Genomic DNA, 16,013 nt, shown 5'->3' on the forward strand with positions numbered 1-16,013 from the left:
ACTGTGAGGAGGGGGCAGCATGCATGGGACACTGTGCGGAGGGGGCAGCATGCATGGGACACTGTGAGGAGGGGGCAGCATGCATGGGACACTGTGAGGAGGGGGCAGCATGCATGGGACACTGTGAGGAGGGGGCAGCATGCATGGGACACTGTGAGGAGGGGGCAGCATGCATGGGACACTGTGAGGAGGGGGCAGCATGCATGGGACACTGTGAGGAGGGGGCAGCATGCATGGGACACTATGAGGAGGGGGCAGCATGCATGGGACACTGTGAGGAGGGGGCAGCATGCATGGGACACTGTGAGGAGGGGGCAGCATGCATTGGACATTGTGAGGAGGGGGCAGCATACATGGGACATTGTGAGGAGGGGGCAGCATGCATTGGACATTGTGAGGAGGGGTCAGCATGCATGGGACATTGTGAGGAGGGAGCAGCATGCATGGGACATTGTGAGGAGGGGGCAGCATGCATGGGACACTGTGAGGAGGGAGCAGCATGCATGGGACATTGTGAGGAGAGGGCAGCATGCATGGGACATTGTGAGGAGGGGGCAGCATGCATGGGACACTGTGAGGAGGGGGCAGCATGCATGGGACATTGTTAGGAGGGGGCAGCATGCATGGGACATTGTTAGGAGGGGGCAACATGCATGGGACACTGTGAGGAGGGAGCAGCATGCATGGGACATTGTGAGGAGGGAGCAGCATGCATGGGACATTGTGAGGAGGGAGCAGCATGCATGGGACATTGTGAGGAGAGGGCAGCATGCATGGGACATTGTGAGGAGGGGGCAGCATGCATGGGACACTGTGAGGAGGGGGCAGCATGCATGGGACATTGTTAGGAGGGGGCAGCATGCATGGGACATTGTTAGGAGGGGGCAACATGCATGGGACACTGTGAGGAGGGAGCAGCATGCATGGGACATTGTGAGGAGGGGGCAGCATGCATGGGACATTGTGAGGAGGGGGCAGCATGCATGGGACATTGTGAGGAGGGAGCAGCATGCATGGGACATTGTGAGGAGGGAGCAGCATGCATGGGACATTGTGAGGAGGGGGCAGCATGCATGGGACATTGTGAGGAGGGGGCAGCATGCATGGGACATTGTGAGGAGGGGGAAGCATGCATGGGACACTGTGAGGAGGGGGCAGCATGCATGGGACATTGTGAGGAGGGAGCAGCATGCATGGGACATTGTGAGGAGGGGGCAGCATGCATGGGACATTGTGAGGAGGGGGAAGCATGCATGGGACACTGTGAGGAGGGGGCAGCATGCATGGGACATTGTGAGGAGGGAGCAGCATGCATGGGACATTGTGAGGAGGGGGCAGCATGCATGGGACATTGTGAGGAGGGGGAAGCATGCATGGGACACTGTGAGGAGGGGGCAGCATGCATGGGACATTGTGAGGAGGGGGCAGCATGCATGGGACACTGTGAGGAGGGAGCAGCATGCATGGGACATTGTGAGGAGGGGGCAGCATGATGTGAGGACAGTGTGCAGATCATATTTCATAATTGAGGAAGGTGTGGTGGGTATAATTTATAAGGGAGGGCAGTGTGTAGTTTATTAGGGGCAGTGTGACAGTCACAGTATATAAGTGGGGACGGTGGGAATATTTTATACTCATGCTGTTTTGCTGTGCCTGTGGTGATCCCCATTGGGGGGGGGGGAAGTTAGTGCCCTTCGTTTCTCCTTGATACTTTTTAAAGTGTTTTACAGAGTAGATCTGCCTTAAACAGATGTCGTGTGCGAAAACTCAGTTTTACGTTGTCACTAAGGGGCGCGACCACTTAAAGTGCCTAGGGCAGCACGAAGGCAAAATACAGCCCTGGTTGCACATATAGTGACAGGCAGCGCAGTAATTGCAACTCGCCTTTATTTTCAGGAATTATAATCTTTTGTAGGAGCGACACATATCAGAGCAGTGACTAATGTAGAAAGGACATGTACAAAAAACACCACATAAAAGAGGAGCGAGGGCCCTGTCCAGAAGAGCTGACAATCTGAGGAAACGGAAACCATAATGCTGAAAACTGTTTTTACTGCTTCACTAGATACATACAAGGGTGTAGAATGAGGTTCCCAATGTACAGGGGAGGTTCTGTATCATCACAAGGTGGAGCAGAGGGTTTTTTTTAAAAAAAGAGCCGTTTTTTGAGCCGAAAGAGCCGATTCTTTTTGGTGAGCCGAGCCGAATGAGCCGGCTCATCAAAAAGAGCCGGACTGCCCATCACTAACGCTAAGAGGCCGGAGGAGGGGGCTGCGCTCCTCCCTCACACGTGCAGGGCTCGCGCTCTCGGCAGCGGCTGTCACTCAGGCACCAGTTACCTCAGCTTCGTCTTTCCCGCCGTTCTGTTGTCTCCTTGGAGGCGCAGAAGAAATCACGTGGGGTGGCGATCAGCTGATCTCTAGTTCTTGTGTTCGACCAATAGCGCATAGGGGGCGTGGTGTACCATTGAGAGTCTGCGTAGTCACATGACCAGAAGCTTCAGAGATGATTTCGACACCGGTGAGTGCGGACACAGAGACTGAAGTACAGAGACAGCGACCGGGACACAGAGACACTGAGCAACAGAGACAGCGACCGGGTCACACAGAGACACTGAGCAACAGAGACAGCGACCGGGTCACACAGAGACACTGAGCAACAGAGACAGCGACCGGGACACACAGAGACACTGAGCAACAGAGACAGCGACCGGGTCACACAGAGACACTGAGCAACAGAGACAGCGACCGGGACACACAGAGACACTGAGCAACAGAGACAGCGACCGGGACACACAGAGACACTGAGCAACAGAGACAGCGACCGGGTCATACAGAGACCGAGGAACAGAGACAGCGACCGGGTCATACAGAGACACTGAGCAACAGAGACAGCGACCGGGTCATACAGAGACCGAGGAACAGAGACAGCGACCGGGACACACAGAGACACTGAGCAACAGAGACAGCGACCGGGACACACAGAGACACTGAGCAACAGAGACAGCGACCGGGTCATACAGAGACCGAGGAACAGAGACAGCGACCGGGTCATACAGAGACCGAGGAACAGAGACAGCGGCCGGGTCATACAGAGACACTGAGCAACAGAGACAGCGACCGGGTCATACAGAGACACTGAGCAACAGAGACAGCGACCGGGTCATACAGAGACACTGAGCAACAGAGACAGCGACCGGGTCATACAGAGACCGAGGAACAGAGACAGCGACCGAGTCATACAGAGACCGAGGAACAGAGACAGCGACCGGGTCACACACAGACACTGAGCAACAGATACCGAGGACAGAGGCACTGAGCAACAGGGACCGAGGAACAGAGACCGAGAGACAGGGACCGATGAACAGAGACCGAGAGACAGGGACCGATGAACAGAGACAGGGACCGGGTCACACAGAGACACTGAGCAACAGAGACCGAGGACAGAGGCACTGAGCAACAGAGACAGGGACCGGGTCACACAGAGACCGAGAGACAGGGACCAGGTCACACAGACACTGAGCAACAGAGACAGCGACCGGGTCACACAGAGACCGAGAGACAGGGATCGGGTCACACAGACACTGAGCAACAGAGACCGAGGCACTGAGCAACAGAGACCGAGGGACAGAGGCACTGAGCAACAGTGACAGAGGACAGAGGCGCAACAGAGACAAGCGACTGGGTCACACAGAGACCGAGGAAAGAGACACTGAGCAACAGAGACAGCGACCGGGGTCACACAGACCGAGAGACAGGGACCGGGTCTCACACAGACCGAGGAATAGAGACCGAGAGGCAGGGACCGGGCCACATAGAGACTGTGGAACAGAGACCAAGGGACAGGGACCGGGTCACACACAGACCGAGGAACAGAGACACTGAGCAATGTGGACTGCGTCACAGAGACTGAGGGACAGTGTCACACAGAAACCGAGGAACAGAGACAGGGACTGGGTCACAAAGAGACCGAGGAACAGAGAATGAGCGACCGGGTCACCGGGGGACTGAGTGACCAACTGAGTGAGGAGTGGAGGAGGAGGACAGATTGGAAGATGTGAGGGCGGGGGAGGAGGAGGAAAGAGTGGTAAGTGGAGGGAGGAGGAGGAGGAAAGAGTGGTAAGTGGAGGGAGGAGGAAAGAGTGGTAAGTGGAGGGAGGAGGAGGAGGAAAGAGTGGTAAGTGGAGGGAGGAGGAGGAAAGAGTGGAGGGAGGAGGAGGAGGAAAGAGTGGTGAGTGGAGGGAGGAGGAGGAGGAAAGAGTGGTGAGTGGAGGGAGGAGGAGGAGGAAAGAGTGGTGAGTGGAGGGAGGAGGAGGAGGAAAGAGTGGTGAGTGGAGGGAGGAGGAGGAGGAAAGAGTGGTGAGTGGAGGGAGGAGGAGGAGGAAAGAGTGGTAAGTGGAGGGAGGAGGAGGAGGAAAGAGTGGTAAGTGGAGGGAGGAGGAGGAGGAAAGAGTGGTAAGTGGAGGGAGGAGGAGGAGGAAAGAGTGGTAAGTGGAGGGAGGAGGAGGAGGAAAGAGTGGTAAGTGGAGGGAGGAGGAGGAGGAAAGAGTGGTAAGTGGAGGGAGGAGGAGGAGGAAAGAGTGGTAAGTGGAGGGAGGAGGAGGAGGAAAGAGTGGTAAGTGGAGGGAGGAGGAGGAGGAAAGAGTGGTAAGTGGAGGGGGGAGGAGGAAAGAGTGGTAAGTGGAGGGGGGAGGAGGAAAGAGTGGTAAGTGGAGGGGGGAGGAGGAAAGAGTGGTAAGTGGAGGGGGGAGGAGGAAAGAGTGGTAAGTGGAGGGGGGAGGAGGAAAGAGTGGTAAGTGGAGGGGGGAGGAGGAAAGAGTGGTAAGTGGAGGGGGGGAGGTGGAAAGAGTGGTAAGTGGAGGGGGGAGGAGGAAAGAGTGGTAAGTGGAGGGGGGAGGAGGAAAGAGTGGTAAGTGGAGGGGGGAGGAGGAAAGAGTGGTAAGTGGAGGGGGGAGGAGGAAAGAGTGGTAAGTGGAGGAGGAGGAGGAAAGAGTGGTAAGTGGAGGAGGAGGAGGAAAGAGTGGTAAGTGGAGGGAGGAGGACAGAGTACTAAGTGGAGGGAGGAGGTCAGAGTGGTAAGTGGAGGGAGGAGGTCAGAGTGGTAAGTGGAGGGAGGAGGTCAGAGTGGTAAGTGGAGGGAGGAGGTCAGAGTGGTAAGTGGAGGGAGGAGGTCAGAGTGGTAAGTGGAGGGAGGAGGTCAGAGTGGTAAGTGGAGGGAGGAGGTCAGAGTGGTAAGTGGAGGGAGGAGGTCAGAGTGGTAAGTGGAGGGAGGAGGTCAGAGTGGTAAGTGGAGGGAGGAGGTCAGAGTGGTAAGTGGAGGGAGGAGGTCAGAGTGGTAAGTGGAGGGAGGAGGTCAGAGTGGTAAGTGGAGGGAGGAGGTCAGAGTGGTAAGTGGAGGGAGGAGGACAGAGTGGTAAGTGGAGGGAGGAGGACAGAGTGGTAAGTGGAGGGAGGAGGACAGAGTGGTAAGTGGAGGGAGGAGGACAGAGTGGTAAGTGGAGGGAGGAGGACAGAGTGGTAAGTGGAGGGAGGAGGACAGAGTGGTAAGTGGAGGGAGGAGGACAGAGTGGTAAGTGGAGGGAGGAGGACAGAGTGGTAAGTGGAGGGAGGAGGACAGAGTGGTAAGTGGAGGGAGGAGGACAGAGTGGTAAGTGGAGGGAGGAGGACAGAGTGGTAAGTGGAGGGAGGAGGACAGAGTGGTAAGTGGAGGGAGGAGGACAGAGTGGTAAGTGGAGGGAGGAGGTCAGAGTGGTAAGTGGAGGGAGGAGGTCAGAGTGGTAAGTGGAGGGAGGAGGTCAGAGTGGTAAGTGGAGGGAGGAGGTCAGAGTGGTAAGTGGAGGGAGGAGGTCAGAGTGGTAAGTGGAGGGAGGAGGAGGAGGACAGAGTGGTAAGTGGAGGGAGGAGGACAGAGTGGTAAGTGGAGGGAGGAGGACAGAGTGGTAAGTGGAGGGAGGAGGACAGAGTGGTAAGTGGAGGGAGGAGGACAGAGTGGTAAGTGGAGGGAGGAGGACAGAGTGGTAAGTGGAGGGAGGAGGACAGAGTGGTAAGTGGAGGGAGGAGGACAGAGTGGTAAGTGGAGGGAGGAGGACAGAGTGGTAAGTGGAGGGAGGAGGACAGAGTGGTAAGTGGAGGGAGGAGGACAGAGTGGTAAGTGGAGGGAGGAGGAGGAGGACAGAGTGGTAAGTGGAGGGAGGAGGACAGAGTGGTAAGTGGAGGGAGGAGGACAGAGTGGTAAGTGGAGGGAGGAGGACAGAGTGGTAAGTGGAGGGAGGAGGACAGAGTGGTAAGTGGAGGGAGGAGGACAGAGTGGTAAGTGGAGGGAGGAGGACAGAGTGGTAAGTGGAGGGAGGAGGTCAGAGTGGTAAGTGGAGGGAGGAGGTCAGAGTGGTAAGTGGAGGGAGGAGGAGGAGGATAGAGTGGTAAGTGGAGGGAGGAGGACAGAGTAGTAAGTGGAGGGAGGAGGACAGAGTGGTAAGTGGAGGGAGGAGGACGAGGACAGAGTGGTAAGTGAAGGGAGGAGGACGAGGACAGAGTGGAAAGTGGAGGGAGGTGGTGGAGGAGGACAGAGTGGAAAGTCGAGGGGGGAGGACAGAGTCCAGGGAGGAGGACAGAGAAGAGCCTCTCAGACAGGATCACTGAGGTTGTGTCCTCCCGTCTGTATGGTCCGTTCTCTGCAGATCGCATGTGGCTTTGTCAGACTGCCTCCATATCACCATGCAGTGTTGTTCTTTCGTATTACTGGGGGCTGCGCGGTCTCCTGAGGGTTGTCAGTGACCGGATCATTATTGACTGGATTATAAGGCTATGTGTCCACGGTAGAATGTACCTGCGGATTTTTCTGCCTGAAAATCCGCGACTTTCGCGGCAAATCCGCACCCGCGGATTTGCCGCGGATTTTGATGCGGATTTTTTTTTTTCTTTTTTCCCCATTCAAAACCAAAAATCCGCACCAAATCTGCACCAAACAATTGACATGCTGCAGATTTTTCCGGATCAAAATCCGCGGCAAATCCGCAGCGGAAAAATCCGCAGCATGAACACAGCATTTCCAAAATGCCATTGAAATGGCTTGGAAGTGCCGCTGCTGCAGATTTTCGGGAAATCCGCGGCAAAATCCGCGCAAAATCCGCAGCGTGGGCACATAGCCTAAACGTCTCCAATGCTTTCAGCAGGGCCTCCTCCATGCCTGGATCCCATAACACTTCCTGCCCCTGTGTTCTGTCGTATCGCTCTTATGTGGACACCACACATTGTGGGGATTTTTGGGTGGAGGCTTTCAGCCTCAGGGTAGGGGCGATGTTTGCACGGTCCGATGTAATGTTTTTCTCTTTGGCAGCTTCTGTTATGTGGCTCTCACAGCGCTCTACTGAGATGTCGCCCCAAAATGTGTCTGACCGTGAGGAGACTCAGCACCCAGACACCGGGGTAAGAGACCATGAGACCCTACCCTCCACTGGGTGAACTCATAGACTTCAGATTTAAGCGATGTAAGAATGGCCACTGGACACGTCATGGAGGGGAGATGTGTATCAAAAAGGTGGTTATCCTCAGTGATGTAATCTCCAGCATGTATAGTACTGAGAGTGTTAAAAGGGCACGACAGGGCTGGGTTTACGTGTAGTGACGAAGGTGAGCGTGCTCACCACTGCTTGTTACTCGATCGAACATCGGATTTCTCCGAAACAACTCGATTGCCGAGTATAATTAAAGTCACTGGAAAACTCAAGCATTTTCAAACTCGGATGCTTGCGGCTCGATCAAGTCACGAGTTGTGGCGAGCACACTCGCCCATCACTGTTTACGAGCAGCCAGAGAGATGGGTGTGACGGGTTGCTCACATATCCCCACCTCCGGGCGTGGTATGGTGGACATAAGAAAGTCCAGGTGATTCAATATGTGTCTGTGTGTGGAGGTAAGAAGGCCTCTTGTGTGAAGACTCCATATCCGGTGTGTAGGGTTTTGCCTGCACTGAAAAGCCGTTTATTTTCTCAGGAGCTCTTACCAGTCTCTTCTACCTTAGGCTATGTGCGCACTAGAGCAAAATACCCGCGGATTTACCCGCGGATTTGCCGCGGAAATTTCTTGAGAAATGTCTGCAATCTTTGTGCAGACATTTCCCATGAAATTCTATGAGAAAAAAAAAAAGCTGTGCGCACTGGTGCGGATTTTTCTCAAGAAAGTTTCGGTGCGGAAATTTCTCGAGAAACTTTCTTGAGAAAATGAACATGTCCATTAAATCCGCAGGTATCCCGCGGATTTCTGCAGTACAGCCTGCAAAAATCCGCAGGGAACCACCCGCGGGAAAATCGCGGCAATTCCGCGGCAAATCCGCATGCGGTTTTGCCGCGGATTTTTTCCGGAGTTCAGCAAATCTTCACTCCCAGAAGTTTCATCTCTAGTGCGCACATAGCCTTAGTACTGAGGTCTCAGGAGACCTCCTGTTTACCTCTTCTCTCTCTACTGAGCTCTGAGTAGGCCTCCTGCCCATCTTCTCTCAGTACTGCGCTCTCAGGAGACCTCCTGCCCGTCTCCTCTGCCTTAATGCTGATCTCTCAGGAGACCTCCTGTCCGTCTCCTCTCCCACAGTACTGAGCTCTCAGGAGACCTCCTGCCCGTCTCCTCTCCCACAGTACTGAGCTCTCAGGAGACCTCCTGCCTGTCTCCTCTGCCTTAATGTTGATCTCTCAGGAGACCTGTCCGTCTCCTCTGCCTTAATGCTGATCTCTCAGGAGACCTCCTGCCCGTCTCCTCTCCCACAGTACTGAGCTCTCAGGAGACCTCCTGCCTGTCTCCTCTGCCTTAATGCTGATCTCTCAGGAGACCTGTCCGTCTCCTCTGCCTTAATGCTGATCTCTCAGGAGACCTCCTGTCCGTCTCCTCTCCCACAGTACTGAGCTCTCAGGAGACCTCCTGCCTGTCTCCTCTGCCTTAATGCTGATCTCTCAGGAGACCTGTCCGTCTCCTCTCCCACAGTACTGAGCTCTCAGGAGATATCCTACCCGTCTCCTCTCCCATAGTACAGTGCTTTCAGGAGACCTCCTGTTCATCTCCTCTCCCATAGTACAGAGCTATCAGGAGACCTCCTGCCCATCTCCTCTCCCATAGTACAGAGCTCTCAGGAGACCTCCTGCCCATCTCCTCTCCCATAGTACAGTGCTTTCAGGAGACCTCCTGTTCATCTCCTCTCCCATAGTACAGTGCTTTCAGGAGACCTCCTGTTCATCTCCTCTCCCATAGTACAGTGCTTTCAGGAGACCTCCTGTTCATCTCCTCTCCCATAGTACAGAGCTTTCAGGAGACCTCCTGCCTGTCTCTTCTGCCTTAGTGCTGAGCTCTCATTAGACTTCCTGTCCGTCTCTTCTGCTTTAGTGCTGAGCTCTCAGGAGATCTCCTGCCTGTCTCCTCTGCCTTACTGCTGAGATCTCAGGAGATCTGCTCGTCTCCTCTGTCTTAGTGCTGAGCTCTCAGGAGATCTCCTGCCTGTCTCCTCTGCCTTACTGCTGAGATCTCAGGAGAGCTTCTGCTGTCACCTCTCCGATAGTACAGAGCGCTCAGGAGACCTCCTGCTGTCTTTTATCCTCGGTTAGTAAGCACTCTAAAACTGCTCCTCTCGGCTTTTTCTCCCCATGAGACCTCCATACTTTCCTGTCTCCTGTGGGTGATTGCGCAGAGACCCCCTGTCCCAGATTCCTGGCAGACTTGCTGTGATGTGGAGGACAGATGTGGAGATAAGTGGCGGTCAGGGCTGTGTCCTTATTTTAAGCTTTGTGCTTTATTAACTATTTGTGTGCTGCACATCCATGATTTGTAGTCAAGGCTGTGGTGAGACCCCAGTAACAGTGGTAGGGGTAATGGGGGGTGCGGTATACAGAGCTCGTGTGGTGTGTATAGAGGTCTACTCTGTTATATCGGTTTCACAATAACTCATTTGTACGCTTTGAAATCCATCAGGTACAGATCCAGATTTCCTCTGAACTCCTGTTTTCCTTGTAGCTCACCCCCACGTGGATGGTTCCAGATCACCTGTTTAGGTGTCTTGGTTGGGACCCCGTCAGTAGGGGCCCTTGTGTATTACAGCTCTGATGTGCCCCAGAGGAGGAAGATTCGGATCTCGCTGCAGGGGATTCTGCGGTTCTGCAGGTGAGGACGGCTCAGGTATCATGTGTTGGGGCCTGCACCCAATGGTCTGAGCTCCCAGGGGGACGGTTCAGGCTTTCCCCATACATGGTGGTGCAGCCAGGAGCTGTTATTGAGGACACATCCCTTGTAGTTCTCTGCCGCCAGGTTATTATATAGTGATATAAATGTTGTCCTTATATGCCATGCTGAGAAGAATATGGGCTTGGTTGATTATGGATCTCTGGAGATGATGAACTTGGTTGATATGGATGATCTGTGGAGATAAGTTTGCTTGGTTGCCATGGACAGCTGATCTCTGGTGGTAAGGGGATTGTTTGGATGGTATGGACGGCTGATCTCTGGAGATGAGCTTGATTGGTTGCTATGGACGGCTGATCTCTGGAGGTAAAGGGGTTGGTTGGTATGGACAAATGATCTCTGGAGATGATGGGCTTCATTGGTTGGTATGGACGGCTGATATTCGGAGATGATGAGCCTGGTTTGTCATGGACGACTAATCTCTGGAGGTAATGCGCTTGGTTGGTTGCTATGGACGGCCTATTTATGGAGATGAGCTTGGTTTTTCATTATGGACAGCAGATCTCTGGAGATGATGGGCTTGGTTGGTTGCTATGGATGGCTGACCTCTGGAGGTAAAGGGGTTGGTTGGTATGGACAAATGATCTCTGGAGATGATGGGCTTCATTGGTTGGTATGGATGGCTGATCTTCGGAGATGATGAACCTGGTTGGTCATTATGGACGACTGATCTGTGGAGGTAATGAGGTTGGTTGCTCTGGATGGCTAATCTCTGGAGGTAATGCGCTTGGTTGGTTGCTATGGATGGCTAATCTCTGGAGGTAATGCGCTTGGTTGGTTGCTATGGACGGTCGATTTATGGAGATGAGCTTGGTTTGTCATTATAGATAGCAGATCTCTGGAGATGATGGGCTTGGTTGGTATGAACAGCTGATCTCTTGAGATGATGAGCTTTGTTGGTTGCCGTGGATGGCTAATCTCTGAAAATTATGAGCTTGGTTGGTTGCTATAGACAGTTGATATCTTGAGATGATGGGCTTGATGTGTTATAATGGATGGCTGATTTCAGTTTGATCAGTATGTACATCTGATCATCATTGTGTAGATATTGAAGTATTAAGTGTATTCTGGTTGTACAGAATTATCAGACATGTGGATCTTTAGTCTGACCCATCCCGCTTACTTTCTATCTTCTAGATCATTAGTGGTCGCTTCTCAGATCTCCATTGATTACTGGTGGACGAGGAATGTTATTCTTAGTAAAGAAGAGGAGGTGAGCAGGCGGGCAGGTTGGTGATTGCTCCCCATATCTGCAGGGCTGTAGACCCTTCCTCGTACTGACGGTGGCTGTCCGGTCTTCTTGTAGAACAGTCCTGTATATGGAGCCATAATGTCCCAGTGCCACCAGCGAACAGCGGACAGGTTAGTGGATGGAGCGGTGATGAATGGAGGTCTTTATATCAAGTTAGGACAAGGTCTTTGCACCTTCAACCATCTGCTGCCCCCAGAGTATGTGAATACCTTGCGGGTCCTGGAGGACCAGGCGCTGCCCCGGAGGACCAATGAGGTAAGGAGCTCGGTAATAGTAATACATAATTGTCCCCGGGCAGAGGTTATTGTGGGACTGATAAGGGTTTGTTCTCTGATGGGAGGGGGTTACCGTGTGACTGAGGGTTGTCCTCTGATGGGAGGGGGTTACCGTGTAACTGAGGGTTGTCCTCTGATGGGAGGGGGTTACTGGGTGACTGATGAGGGTTGTCATCTGATGGGAGGGGGTTACCGGGTGACTGATGAGGGTTGTCATCTGATGGGAGGGGGTTACGGTGTGACTGATGAGGGTTGTCATCTGAGGGGAGGGGGTTACGGTGTGACTGATGAGGGTTGTCATCTGATGGGAGGGGGTTACGGTGTGACTGATGAGGGTTGTCATCTGATGGGAGGGGGTTACGGTGTGACTGATGAGGGTTGTCATCTGATGGGAGGGGGTTACGGTGTGACTGATGAGGGTTGTCATCTGATGGGAGGGGGTTACCGTGTGTTGTCCTCTGATGGGAGGGGGTTACCGTGTGACTGATGAGGGTTGTCCTCTGATGGGAGGGGGTTACCGTGGGACTGATGAGGGTTGTCCTCTGATGGGAGGGGGTTACCTTGAGACTGATGAGGGTTGTCCTCTGATGGGAGGCGGTTACCGTGTGACTGTTGAAGGTTGTCCTCTGATGGGAGGGGATTACCGTGTGACTGATGAGGGTTGTCGTATAACTGCTGGGAGTTGGTGTGTGTGTGTGTGTGTGTGTGTGTGTGTGTGTGTGTGTTGAGGTTTACACTCTGATGACTGGGGGTTGCATACAGGTGAATGAGATCCTCCGGGAGGACTTCGGAGCACCGGCGGAGCATCTCTTCCAGAAATTTGATCCTCACCCGATGGCGGCAGCCAGCCTCGCCCAGGTTCACAGGGCAACATTACATGATGGCACTGAGGTGGCGGTGAAGGTGAGATTTCTTCTGCTTGAGTAGTGATGTAGCAGAGCTGTGCTGGGTGCAGTGTCATCATCGTCCATCACGTCTCCTTCAGGTCCAGTACATCGATCTCCGGGACAGATTTGATGGAGACATCAGGACCTTAGAGTGGCTGCTGCGCCTCATCGAATTCATGCACCCAAAGTTTGGCTTCAGTTGGGTCCTTAAGGTGGGGTCTTTTATCCTTCTCTTATATCTGTGTGGATGATGGGGGCAGCCATCACACCGTGCCCCTATAGTCCTTGCCCCCTCCCATAGTTACTTGTATTTAGAGATGAGCAAATTGACGACTTGTGAATTTGTGTCCATCTTTTTGTACTTTGCAATATGTTCAAACTGCCCGGGTTTTAGCAATTTACCTCATGTGCTAAGACTAAAGTGCGTGCTGACATTAAACCTATTGCAGAGCTAGGGAGCTCTCATGTGATCTCAGTATTATCACAGCCTGTATAAAAGCTGAGGCAGGGAATGCAGCAGCCATTTTCTGGTGAATCTAGATAGTGAGAAGACGTCGTAGCACAAAAGTGAAATCTAGTGCAGTAAAAACTATACAGTGAAAAAGGATGTGCTCATGTAAAAAAAAAATGAGCATAATATGGCAGCTGGCCCTAAGAAAGTGGGAGCCACAAGCAGCAGCACTGACGCCAGCTGTCTGGGCAGTACTTCTACCAATCACAAGTCACAATTAGCTTTCTTTGCCTCAAGCCAGCGTATTTGTAAAGAGGAAGAGGAGGACATAATGGAATATACAGTATGTCAACCTCACTCCTAGTCACAGCAGAATGATGTTACCGCTGACAGCGACACCATCAGTCCGTCAGTTCTCAACTTGGGTACCTGCTCCACCACCGCAACATTTAAGCTTTCACATGGTGGCTCTTAAATTCTGTATGTGAAACCTTAATCTTTTATGCCCCTTAGTTCCCTTAACCACAGCCCAGGGGTTAAGGAAGTTATGTCATCACTAACAACTACTTCCAGTTGATGTATTGGACAAGAACAGTCAGTGTTTGGCCATGGATGAAAAGTGGATGGAGGCGATTGAGGCCATGACTCATTGTTAAGAGAGAGAGAACGGGGTGCACCGATATACCTCAAAAAAATGACCAACATGGGTGCCACAATATGCAGAGAGGACAAGGAACAAAAGAAGAGAGAAGGAAGGCTCTGCAAAAACGTTGTGCACACCAATAATATAATTTTTGTTGGTATCAAAAAACACACACCATTAAAAACATTAAAATACAATAAAGGCTGACAGACCTATGTGTGATGTGTAAGCAGAGAAAATTTATATATATATATATATATATATATATCTCACATACCCCTATCCAATAAGAGTAACAAACAAGTGAAACAAAATCCTGCTAGGAAAACTCTATAAGATATAGGGTACCTTTTGAAAACACGTGTCGCCGCTCTGCACGGCTTTGTCAGGGGTGAGCGTGTCGCCGCTCAGCACGGCTTCATCAGGGGTGAGCGTGTCGCCGCTCAGCACGGCTTCATCAGGGGTGAGCGTGTCGCCGCTCAGCACGGCTTCATCAGGGGTGAGCGTGTCGCTGCTCAGCACGGCTTTCTCGGGGGTGAGTGTGTCTTACAACCATAGAAGGGTCCTATATAATGAAATCATAATAACCCAAAATGAATCAGTGGTGTTAAAAGGTGGATTCATGAAGGAGAGGGAGACATGAGTGTTTTACAGCCTGCACATACGCAGGAAGACCAAATCCTAACCAACTACGCAAGCTTGCGTAGTCTTGATGAGGAGACTCTGTGATCCGTAACATATTTAACCAATCTGAAAGGACGCCACGGTCAGAAGAGAATCGATAGCGCCTGTGTGAGGATGTCAGAGGAGATCAGGCGCAGAGCACATATAGAGCGATATACAAGGAATGCTGGATTAGTAAGAGACCCAGACCGAGTCCATGGCACTGGATATAAATGTATGGAAGATGAAGGCGTTGGCTATATAAATATGTACATAATTCAATCCAAGGTACATGTATATGTCATAAAGTCATCGGGAACCTGACAATACAAATAATATAAGGAGAGCTGTCTGTGCACACAGCAAAGTAAATAAGTATAGCCCGCAGCAAAAGCTGAATCAGGAAGGGGGAATGTTACATGTACATAATCATATGATAACACACCCACATACGGTACATAAATATGCACACCCACATACATAAATATGCACACCCACATACATATACATAAATATGCACACCTGCACAGACAACACCATGTGATATAAATAACTATATGCAACACAAACACTGGAGAACAAAAGGCTGACGAGCCAGCGGACCATTGTCCAGCGACAATATTATGGACAATATAAATCCTGAAGATGAGACAAAGGAAGGGACAGTCCAAGCTGCGAGAAATACGATACCTGCGAATACTGAGGGGTAAGTATTTTTACCAAAAAGCATGGAGGTGCCAGAAGGAAAAGGGCACAAATGACCCTTATGTGATTTTTTTTTTTTTTTTTTTTTTTTTTTTTTTTAACATCGCGGCTGTATAAGGTGCACGACTTGTAGTGCCATTGAAAAGAATGGAAAGCAAAAGGTTTTCTATCTTCCATCCATATTCAAGGGCAGTATTGCATGCAATTAACACAATTAAAGAACACCAAAAGGGGAAAAACAGCATCAGTGTGTACTGGAAAATTGGAAAGCAGCCCCCAACCATACATATTACATACAAGAACGATATTATGCTGACAAGCTAAATACAAAATATTAAACTACATATGCGTTGGATATATGAATAAATATATGAAAATAATAGATGAGAACATATATATCGTATTTTTAGGATTATCAGGGGTGCATCTTAAAATTATTATGTAGCTTATCGGGAGCTGGAGAATAGGTGCTGTGCTGGCTGCGGTGGGGGCTGTGTGGAGCAGGGCGGTTTGGCGGGTGAGATTCTCTGTCGCAGAGATGTGGTGAGGGCTGTGTGGAGCAGGGCAGTGCGGCAGGGGAGATGCTCTGTTGGCGGTGCGTAGCTGTGGTGGGGGCTGTGTGGAGTAGGGCGGTTCGGCGGGTGAGATGCTCTGTCGGCAGGGCTGTGCTGCCTGCGGTGGGGGCTGTGTGGAGCAGGGCGGTGCGGCAGGGGAGATGCTCTGTTGGCAGTGCGTAGCTGTAGTGGGGGCTGTGTTGAGCAGGGTGGTTCGGCGGGTGAGATGGTCTGTCAGCAGGGCTGTGCTGGCTGTGGTGGGGGCCGTGTTGAGCAGGGCAGTGCGGCAGGTGAAATGCTCTGTTGGCGGCGCGTAGCTGTAGTGGGGGCTGTGTTGAGCAGGGCGGTTCGGTGGGTGAGATGCTC

At 52.1% G+C, this 16,013-nt stretch overlaps 1 protein-coding gene across 2 annotated transcripts; it reads left to right on the forward strand.

The window, feature by feature from the left end:
- Positions 1-2,464: 2,464 nt before the first annotated feature.
- Positions 2,465-12,897, forward strand: ADCK5 (aarF domain containing kinase 5). Of its 2 annotated transcripts, XM_075316038.1 has the most exons (7): positions 2,465-2,520; positions 7,336-7,424; positions 9,993-10,139; positions 11,355-11,430; positions 11,524-11,724; positions 12,507-12,647; positions 12,730-12,897. In XM_075316038.1, exons 1-7 carry the CDS (start codon positions 2,506-2,508, stop codon positions 12,880-12,882), a joined length of 822 nt encoding a protein of 273 aa, XP_075172153.1. In that variant the 5' UTR covers positions 2,465-2,505; the 3' UTR covers positions 12,883-12,897. The 2 variants fall into 2 exon arrangements, with proteins under 2 accessions (XP_075172153.1, XP_075172154.1); XM_075316039.1 differs by lacking the exons at positions 2,465-2,520; positions 7,336-7,424 and adding an exon at positions 7,438-7,536.
- Positions 12,898-16,013: the final 3,116 nt, after the last annotated feature.

The sequence above is a fragment of the Anomaloglossus baeobatrachus genome, chromosome 6 (assembly GCF_048569485.1).
Source record: "Anomaloglossus baeobatrachus isolate aAnoBae1 chromosome 6, aAnoBae1.hap1, whole genome shotgun sequence".
NCBI classification, from domain to species: domain Eukaryota; kingdom Metazoa; phylum Chordata; class Amphibia; order Anura; family Aromobatidae; genus Anomaloglossus; species Anomaloglossus baeobatrachus.

What these genes read in the sequence shown, in the direction of transcription:
- ADCK5 (XM_075316038.1), top strand. An exon ending in CTCAGCACCCAGACACCGGG is followed by an intron (nt 7,425 to 9,992) that starts GTAAGAGACCAT and finishes TTTTCCTTGTAG; the next exon opens with CTCACCCCCACGTGGATGGT. An exon ending in GCACTGAGGTGGCGGTGAAG is followed by an intron (nt 12,648 to 12,729) that starts GTGAGATTTCTT and finishes CGTCTCCTTCAG; the next exon opens with GTCCAGTACATCGATCTCCG.